This window comes from Carassius gibelio, chromosome B8 (genome assembly GCF_023724105.1).
Source record: "Carassius gibelio isolate Cgi1373 ecotype wild population from Czech Republic chromosome B8, carGib1.2-hapl.c, whole genome shotgun sequence".
Lineage (NCBI taxonomy): Eukaryota > Metazoa > Chordata > Actinopteri > Cypriniformes > Cyprinidae > Carassius > Carassius gibelio.
Window position 1 is genome coordinate 23,626,833 of NC_068403.1, and position 10,807 is coordinate 23,637,639.

The 10,807-nt window shown below is 37.7% G+C and overlaps 1 protein-coding gene across 1 annotated transcript; it reads right to left on the minus strand.

The window, feature by feature from the left end:
- Positions 1-1,094: 1,094 nt before the first annotated feature.
- Positions 1,095-6,455, minus strand: ccn1l2 (cellular communication network factor 1, like 2). Its single transcript, XM_052563854.1, has 5 exons — positions 6,221-6,455; positions 5,333-5,546; positions 3,404-3,739; positions 3,135-3,334; positions 1,095-2,013 (listed from the first exon to the last, which is right to left on the minus strand). The coding sequence occupies exons 1-5, from the start codon at positions 6,299-6,301 to the stop codon at positions 1,708-1,710; spliced, it is 1,137 nt and encodes a 378-aa protein (XP_052419814.1). The 5' UTR covers positions 6,302-6,455; the 3' UTR covers positions 1,095-1,707.
- Between the last annotated feature and the right edge of the window lie 4,352 nt (positions 6,456-10,807).

Below are 10,807 nucleotides of genomic sequence, written 5' to 3' on the forward strand. Positions count from 1 at the left end.
GAGTTTTTTCTCTTTGTTGGTGTTGTCAAGGGACACGTCTTACAAAGGCAGCCCGCACAATTGAACTATAATTACTACGACTTTGTGGATCTTTGAGGCCCTTAGAGCAAACAACTCAGAAACTGGCACATTTTACTTCAGTGATGACGTTAACTTGTCCCTGGCAATGGCAAGCAGAGTTCTATGAACCTTCTTTAACTTTAATTTTATAACATATACTTAACAAAAATCATCGTCCATATCCTTGAAGGTAATTTTAAATTAGGCCACTGATGTTTCTTGAAGTATTATACATGGCTGATGTGGCTGCCTCGTTACAGTACATGCTGACTTCTAATTAAGCAAGCATTTTCAGACTCACGGTGGTTGAGGTTTGGGTTTTAGTGATCTTCTAAACCGCATAAAGAGCTGATCAAGTGTTATATGTATATGTGGAGGAAGAACAGAGTGTGGCCGAGAAGAGTGTGGAAATTGAGAGCCGATTCTGTGCTGAGACCTAAAATGACAATCATTCGCTCTCTGTCTCTTTCTTTCGGATGCATACATACAAGACCAGACGAGTTAGTATAATTTCACATTATTGAATAAAAAAAAAAAAGTAATTAAAAATGACATATCACTACACTATTAAAAGCTTTCTTTGCCAGTTTCATTGGACAGTAACACATTAACTCATTAACTGTTGAAAACACGCTAGAAATTTGCATTTTCTTAGTGGTTTTATGAAGTCTATTTGGGTCTGAACTGGTCTGATATGGTTTCTGGAGGCTTTAACACAAGCAGATGTGGCCTGAAGGGGTATGATAGGGTCTGTCTGAGATTTCATTTGTTTTCCTGTCTTCATTTGACTATCTTTCTGTCTGTCTGGTAATAAAACCTAACAGTCAACATCAATGTTTGTCATCAGACTTTGCTCAGTATGTTCTTTAATTAAAACAACATTTGTTCAGTAGTGCGTTTTTTGTCATTTTATGTTTTGTTTTTACATTTTAATTAAGTTCATTCAATTTAACAATGTAAGTCATCCCGGGGCCGCCTTAGAATTTTTTCTTGAGAACAAAGAAAGAATTAGTGAGTTACAAACCACAAAAACAAGCATTTGAAAAGGTTTTATTTTTCTGTAACAAACTCATCAGTAAAGTAATTTATTTTAATATCTTAACTATACAATTAGTCGTTCACTCCTATACAAGAGAGCATCTAGAGTTTAAAGCATGCCCCGAAAAATGAAGCAGTCTCAAAGAGTCACTCCACCAAAAGTGAAGCCTGTACACAAGCCACACACTCATGAAAAAAATGCAAAAGGCATCTATACACCTTAATATATGAGTAAAAAAATGGACAGATATTTTAAAAAGTCTTAATTTTATGCCCTCATTACTAGTGCACTCTCTTCCCCATCGAGTGACAGGAAGTCATTCGTCTGATGCCAAATAAATCCTTTAAAATACAATAAACATTTCAGATTTAAAAATAGCAGAATAAATAAAAGCAGAAAGACAACAGTTAACAATGCATTCTGACAAATCCTCAAGAAAAGTCACCTGGGCATGTTTTCATGAGAATCAGGGCGTGTAGGTCAAAGCAAAGGAGGAACACATTAAGTGCAAAAACTATATACAATCTAGTACAGTCTACTATTCTATAGTTGAGGAAACTCCTTTGGGAGTGAGAAGTGAGTTTGGCGTGTTGTGTGTGAGTGTGTGTTCAGTGAGAGAAGGTGTGTATGTCGTTGTGAAGGCTGACGGCGGGTGAGGATCTCTCTCTCTGAATCCTGCAGAAGCTCTTGCTGCAGCTGCAGCGCTGGATCCACACGACGCTCCGCGTGAAGCTCTCTCCGTCCGGGCAGAGGAAGCGCAGGCGCACCGTGCGGGACGAGGACGGCTGACAGCACCTGCCGTCCACACATGAGCCACAGCTACGAGGCCGATAGCGGCGAGCCGTAGAGCAGCCGGCGAACGTGATCTGCTCCAGTTCCCGAGACCTCACCGTCTGCCTGCACGTCTTGCCTTTCTACATGACACAAAACGCAACAAGAAATCATTCATATGTGGGATAAGCTTTGCTGAAGCACAAGCTACTCAGTATTAACTTGTTGTAAGGTGAACCCTTGCGTAAAAGCAACCAGTGTTGGGGAAAGTTACTTTTAAAAGTAATGTGTTGCAATATTGCATTCAAAAAAAAAAAAGTAACTAATCATTAAAGTAACTAAGGTAACACTTTATTTTAATTTGTCGTTGTTACACGTTAGCTACGTATTGTAACAATAAATTAGCATTATTGCAAGTTATGTTGACGCTAACCATATAGTAAATACATGTAGTTAATTAATATTAGGCTCATCTGTAGCTACTTATATGGGTAACACTTTAGTATAGGGTCCAATTCACACTAATAACTAGTTGCTTATTAACATGTCTATTATTAACATATTGGCTGTTTATTAGTGCTTATAAAGTACATATAATGCATGACATCCATAATCCTACCCAATACCCTAAACTTGACAACTACCTTATAAACCATTAATAAGCAGCAAATAAGGAGTTAATTGAGGCAAAAGTCATAGTTAATGGTTAGTTAATAGTGAGAATTGGACCCTAAAATAAAGTGTGACCATTACTTTTTATGGAAAATAAGGCATTACGTCACCTTTGTGTTACTTTTGTTATTGGGCTTACTTGTTTGTTTCTTGTGTATCAAACAACCCAAAAATTAATGTACCCTTTCACATGCTCCTAAAGTGTAATTAATTCACCTCAGGCTTATCCCTCTCAGTTTCTTTCAACACAGAAAGGAGAGCTGTCAATGAATACATGAGAAAACACAGAAACTTGCATTACTTATTTAAAAAAAAAAATTTTGAAAATGGAGGAGAGTGTTCTACCTCTGAGGACTGAAACTACCGTAATGCACACACTGCCAACACACATTTATGTCCAAGCATCATATAAAAGTGGATTTTGCATAATAGGTGCTTTTTAAAAGTAATGCATTCATTTACTAGTCACTAGTAACTAGTTAGTATTACTATGTAACAGATTGCTTGTAATGCATTCTCCCCAGCACTGTTTAGATCACATGTAGTTAGTAGAGTGTCTAAATTTGACGATATTTTCACTGTAGCATCTCACCTTCATTACTGGAGCGATGTCACACTCTCTGATCTGGCAAAGCCGAGTCTCTCGAACAGGTTTGCACTGGGCATTTCTATTGGTCACACGACTGGAGATGCCAAACCCACAGGAAGCAGAACATCCGGACCAGTCAGTGGTCTGCGGCAAACATTCGGATGATGGGACGGGAACCCGAGACACCGGCAGGGACTTCCACTCTGCAATAATAGATACTACAATAACACTGTCACAATATATAATATATCAAGTATGTATAAGAAGAATACCTTGAAAGGAGCCCCTCGGCGGCAGGATGCTGTTAGGGCTCTGTATGAGTTTGCTGATGTGGTTGGAGGGGGTGTGATGGGGACGGGGGTCCGGTGGGTCTTCCCTGATGCGGTTATCATCGTCACACAGCCACTCCTCACAGCAGCGTCCCGCCGGCGTCTCCAGACGAGGGTTGGAGCAGTGTCTGCGGGGCAGAGGGATGGTGTGGGGACACAGCGGCATGCAGCCCACCACACCATCCATACAGCTGCACTGGTGCTGACAGCTGGGCTGGAAATCCTCTCCGTGCTGATACACACGGCCAGCAAACTCACACGGACGGCCCTGAGCCTCAGCTGAGACACACAACAAACATCAGGACTGCCTTCAGTCACTGCGTCACCAGCCAGAGATGTAGTCCTAAAGTGTCCAATCACTTCTGAGTCACAGTTGTACATGTGTCCTTGTTACAATGTAATAACACGAATAAGCAGTACTATATTGCTATAGTAAATACAAATACATGTAACAAGGACACATCAAATAAATTGTTACCCATTTCTGGAGTGAAACTGAAAATGACCTTTAGATTCATACAAAGGAAAATAAATACATTAAATCTTATTTTAAACAAATAAATAAATTACTGTTGAACAACCATATACAGACTATATATTTGTATTTTTAGAAAAGTTTTTCTCTACAATGTTTGGTATTTGGTAATTAATGTATAATGAGATAAATATTGGAGACAGTGATTCTTTACCTTTGTTTGTTCTTTTGTTTATTTATTTATTTACTCTTTCGCTCATTACCAATTTTACAATCAAACAGGTCAAATTCCCTGATTTTAACATATTTTATAAATATGTTATACATTAATGAAGTTTATTTGATTATGGTAATTAATAATGGTAATGAATATGGTATGTTTATATAAATAAAAAATAAAGAAACTTTCATTTTTTTTAATTGCATCTCTGGCAAATACAACTACAGATTATATATTTATAAACATTTTATACTTTTAGAAACATTTTCCCCCACAATTTTTGATATGACGGTCAGCCTATGAATCTTTGCTGGCTATTTAGTTATTTATGTATGTATGCATGTGTGTGTGTGTGTGTCACATTTTTAAAACAAACACCTACAGCAAAGTTTGCAGTGGAAATGCCTGCATTTTAAAACATATTACACAATTTCTTATTCATCTATTATAGAGCAGAAGTTGCCTTATAGTTTATACTTTCTATTTTATAAATGAGGAAGAAGTAAATTAAGAGTCTAAGTATATTAAAGTAAGTATAAATATAGACTAAATATACACAGTGGTGGCCAACATTACTGGAACTCTTGGCGTATTTAAAAGGTTTACGTTGTCTTCGTTTTATGGGTATTTTAATGGCAAAATTCAACAAAGTATTAGCAGAACTACCTGTGATAGAAGGAATCTGCTGAAATATTGAAAATGATGGCCTCCTTAAAAAGTCCCGACCTCAACCCTATCAAACTAATTTCAAAGGAGTTGGAAAATAAACTGGACAGATCTATTGCACATTCAAAGGAAATCCCTTGGCTTGAGTTGCTGAAGGCATGGGATTTTATTAGTGTTTAATTATAAGTTCTTAGGAAATATATTGAGACTATGCCAGAGAGATGTGCAGCTGTAATTACTGCAAAAGGTGGACATACCAAATATTAAAGTTAGAAGTGAATAAAAACAGTGTTACTCACTCGGAGCAACCCTATGCATTTTTTATGAACATTATGAAATCAAATCATGTTTTGGAGGCAAAAAAGGTCAATATTTTCAGATCTGTCAGGTGTTCTAATAATTTTGGCCACCACTGTGTGTGTGTATATATAATCCTAGAGAACTGACAAGTTCCCCCATTATTACTCATTATTGTTAGAGCAGATCTGTCCCAGCGGTGTGTTTTTCGTACCTCTGCAGAGACCACGCCGAGGGTCCCCTTCGGCCCCTAGGTGGCAACGCAGGCCCTTGATGTGGTCACAGGGTCGGTCAGGGCCGCAGTCCTGGTTGAACTGTTGGGCGCACACCTTACAGCAGCCGCACTCATCCAGCGCCCAGCTCACGCCGAGGGGACAGGAGGGGGGAGACGGGGGGCAGGAGCAGGGACGGGAACAGCCTCTGGACGCCTGCGGGACGAGCGCACAGCGTCATTACTTGAAATGTTTTTGAAAAAAGTCTCTTACACTCACCAAGCCTGCATTTAAGTGCTCAAAAATAGTGAAAATTGTTAGAAATAAATAAAATGAATTAAAAGTAACTGGTTTCTATTTTAATATATTTTATAATGTAATTTATTTCTGTGACGTAAAGCTGTATTTTCAGCATCATACTCCACTCTTCAGATCCTACAGATCTTTTTTTTTTAAACTGTGTTTAAACTATGGTAAATTTTTTCAATAATCTCTGATACATAGAACGCTCAAAAGAACAGCATTTATTGACAATAGAAATATTTTGTCACATCATAAACAACTGTCACAAATACTGTTCCTTATGATCAGTTGAATGCATCCTTGCTGAATAAAAGTATTAATTTCTTGCCTTTCTAACACAAATCTTCATATGTCAAGAAAACAGTATCAATTTGCTTCATTAACAGTTATGAGAATAGAATAAATGAGATGACTTGAGCTGAAATCAAACAAACATCTGCTTTCATTATTTCTAAATGTTTAATGCTCAATAAAGAGAAATTAGCATCTGGAAGTATCAGAGTAAAACAACATAAGAATGCTTGGAAGAGGTTTCTTCTGAATGTGTAAGTTAGATGTGTGCAACACACTGGCTCAGATCTACTCACCTCTCCTTCAGCAGAACATACAACACACACCAAGATGCTGCAAAGAGCAGCCAGAGTCCTCTGATTCCTTCCAGAACACATTTCCAAACTGTAAAAAAAAATATCCCAATGTAAAAAAACAAGTAAAAATCCCCAGTGCAAACGCAGGTTTATCCACTACTCTAAAATCCCTCAGTGGGCAAATGTTCCAAAGCTAGTCCAGTTATAATGTGCATCAGTCAGACTGGTTACTAAACTAAAGCTATAGCAAGACTCAAATACAGAAGCCTTGTCAGAGCATTTCCAAAAAGGCAGGTCACCTTATAGAGAGAGAGAGAGAGAGAGAGAGAGAGAGAGAGAGAGAGAGAGAGAGCTCGTCTCTGACATCAGCATGGATCGGAGCAGTGGGAGTGTGTCTTTCTTCATAATGAGGGGATCCCTTATTATTTGTGTTGCTGGGGCTCTGGGGAGCAGGGTGTGAATGCAAAATTGCACAACGAGACCGCCAATCTCAGCAGTGTGGATTACTAATGACAGTTATATGAAGCAAAACCACGGAGACACTTAATGCGCGCTCAAGCAGGGTGTTCACCTGACCACAGGGTTTAACTGGCCGTTTGTAGTGTGTTACGAAAGCCGCCCTGAAGTGCTTAAAAACATTGTCATAATAGTGGAACAACTGAGAAGGGAACTCCAGGCGTTTTCCGTTTGGATGGGAAGTCCTGATGCAGATGCAGAGGAAAATCCCCATAACAACTCTCACTCATACGCGAACACGCGAAACACTTTCTAGTTTCCTCGCACACCGAGCGCTTCCTGTTGCGCTTTCTCACTTCCTCTAAACGTTTCCTACCAGCGGCCACATTCAGGAAACCTCACACAGGCTCCCGTGTTTTTGTAGGAGATTCAAAACATTCTCATTGTCATCTGGTAAGGACATGAAAAGTGTTTTCTGTTCGGTTGCAGGAAGAGCTCTCTACTGGGCCTCAGGTTTGTGTTATGAAACCCAGTGTCTGATCTCCAGAGACTGCTTTCATACAACTCATCTAACAGCTTTCACGAAGTCACTTCAGCACCATTTCTGCTGACTTGTCTTGGAATAACACACCTGATTTGACACCTGATTCAAATTTGGTATATGCCTTTTTTAATCTAAAGTGTTAGGAATAGCCTCCAAAACAATAAGATTAAACCGAAAACAAAGTTAAACAAAGTTTGCAGTAAGTTTTGTGCTTTTCAGTCTTTTCTCCTGAGAAAAAAAATCCTAGTAAGAAGCAGAAGCAGACTTTAACATTGCCATGTAACACAGTATTGGTGTTCCTTAATAAACAAATTCTAATTTTAGAATGAATTGGTTGAGTGAATGATACAATGACTCATTCAGTATTTTTTTTTTTCTCTAAATGAATCAGTGTTTTAAATGAATTTTTCCCCATGCTATACATAGTAGGGAAGTATGTGATTTTGATACTACTTCCATCATGTTGTTACTAATCACGTGACCTACTGTACCAGCAACAACTATGTTACTTCACGCCCATTCATAAATCCTGTGCTGCGGCCTCATGAGAGAGTACAGTGTCCACTGAATGCACACTTCAGAATCTAGGTACTTTTTTACTACTGTTTTGCAAACACTATGAATTCGTACATACTACTATTTTGACATACTGTTTGTTGCATACTATAGAGTAGGAATGTATTTGATTTCAGATGCAGGCCACTCAGAAAATCAAATCTGAGGAATACCAAGAACACTGACTTTACTGTTTTTAAAACAGTAATGTTTAGTACTAACTAAAAATGACACCACAGGTCAAATTTTAAACCAAAAGATAAACCATACTTCCCTGTTTGATTAATCACAGAACATTAAGACAAGATACGCTTTCAGAAATGTAATGTTTAAATATGCAAATGAGGTATTCTCTCATTAAAAATGCATTAATTTGAATATATTTCCAGAACAGAAATCTGAAGCCAGGTTAAATATTTTTTGTTTGATTTACAGTTTAAAGGGCTTTACAGATGTTCAGATGGATATCTCTTTTTATCATTCCATATAATAAATAGAAATAAAAATTTTCCCCATTATTAGGCAAATGTTATATGAACAAACCTTTCTCTGTATATATATATATATATATATATATATATATAATCTGAATAAAGAAATAAATAAGTTTTGTGTATGTAATTGCTACTGGGGGAAAATTCTATGGAATAAAAGTCATTTTGTGAAATAAGCTGATATAGATATGCTTTATAATTCAAATCTACAGATGGAAATAGATCAAATGTAATCAAAATAACTTCATGTTTATTTTGTATGTTTTCTGTCCCCTACTTTGCAGTGAAACACTTAGCAGGTGTTTTGCATCAGATGTTACTAAAACTGATTAAATCACACACACAAATCCTCCTCAATTCAGCACATGTGCATGGGAGTTTGGATACTGTGGAATGACTCATATGAGAGGGTGAGTAATGTGAGCGAGTAACTTTGACAGACAAGTGAGGAGTGAAGCTAAACATGATCTGCAGGTACAGGTAGGAGGGCAAAGGTGTGTGTGTGTGTGTGTGTGTGAGAGAGAGAGAGAGAGAGAGAGAGAGAGAGAGAGAGAGAGAGAGGAATTTAGCTCTGACAGTGTAAGTGTGCATCTGTGTGTGGTATGCACCTCAAACGCAGCCCTTTACACAAATACCCAGACATAGGAATCACAAGAAAGGAGGGTCAGCTCAGTAGTAATTCTTTCACTATTTGGGTGAGCCACATATCAACCTGGAAAGAAGAAGAAGGAGAAGGGAAAGCGAAGGAGGTGGCCAGAATTCCAGAGATTCCTGTCCCACAAAAGCAGGATATGTGCACTAGCCCTCTCACTCTGAATGATGACGGAGAGCAGAGGTCATTAAAACCAGGCTGAGAGAACACTTGCTATTAGACAGTCTGGCCCAATCCCAGCCATTGTTACTGGACCAGACAAACATTTCCAAGTGGACAAGGTTATATACACCAAATAATGCATTGTCTTCATTGTCAAGTTCTTAAGAAAACATCTAAGTACCAGTGCATTAAAGGATTAGTTCACTTCCAGAATAAAAAAAATCCTGATAATTTACTCACCCCCATGTCATCTAAGATGAAAGTGTCTTTCTTTCTTCAGTCGAAAAGAAATGAAGGTTTTTGAGTAAAATTCAATGGTGACCAATGGGTTAAGGGTTTCAATGCAGCTTTCAAAGGGCTCTACGTGACCCCAGCCGAAAAATAAGGGTCTTATCTAGCAAAACCATTGATCGTAAAAAAAAACCCATTTATATACTTTTAACCACAAATGTTCATCTTGCACTAGCTCTGCGATGCATCAATGCACGACTTCATGCACTGCATAGTCACACTGGAAAAGTGACGTGTGGTTAATTCGGTGAACTTCGGTTCAAAATGTTAGTAATGCAAAAAAACTCATCACATTTTCTCCTCCAACTTCAAAATCATTTGACATCATTGTTTTACTTTTTTTTTTTTTGTAAGGGAAGTTTTACTTTCTTTACATGTTTGCTTTGTAAACACTGAGTTGGTATTTTCTGCCTACATCATGCATGAGGTCGAGCCAGTGCAAGACAAGCATTTGTGGTTAAGAAGTATATACATTTTTATTTTCTGTTTAGAATAGGGCCAATCATTTTGATAGATACTATGCTTATTCCTCAGCCTGGATTGTGTAGAGCCCTTTGAAGCTGCATTGAAATGGCAATTTGGACCTTCAACCTATTGGCTGCAATTGAAGTCCACAATATAGAGAAAACCCCTGGACTGTTTTCCTCAAAAACTTTCAAAGATAGAAAGAAAGGCATGAACATCTTGGATGACATGGGGGTGAGTACATTTTCAAGAAAGTTTTATTCTGGAAGTGAACTAATCCTTTAAAAATACCAGAAGCCAAACAAATAATCTTTCAGAAACATAGTCACCTATGCAGTAAAAATTATTCTTTACTGAACCCAAGAACATTGAAGAAGCTTTTCAGCTTCTCAGAAGTGTATTTAATTGTACTGAATTCGCACTTGTAGTCTACTTCAAATCTTGTGAGTATATTAAAGAACAATAACTGTAGATAATATAATATAAAATATATTACATAATATAATTGTAAAAAAAATCCTTTACATCCATTAATGGAAGATCACCCACATATGCTACTTTTGCATGCATCACTCACTTTCTTAAGAAATGTCCAAATCCAATAATGTATCAATTAAAAACCTGTTTTCCACAGTTTTTAATAAAAAAACCTCATTAAACTCTTTATATGTTTGTCTATGTCGGTCCAATGACCTGTGTTCAGACAAGGGCGCTTGTAAACATCAAATAATGCCAAAGAAGGTTAAGAGGGTGCAGTGAGTCAGCAGGACATTGGGTGTGTGAAGTGTGTATGATGGAAGGGTTGTTTTTATTCCACGGCACTGTAATGGAATTTGTGCTTCAATGACTGACTCATCGGGACAAGCAAAACAGAGTCTGAGGATATGTTTACAGAAAGAGATATTATAGCCACACTGACACATTATAAACTCTTAAAAAGAACCATTTACAAAATTAAGTAATGCTTT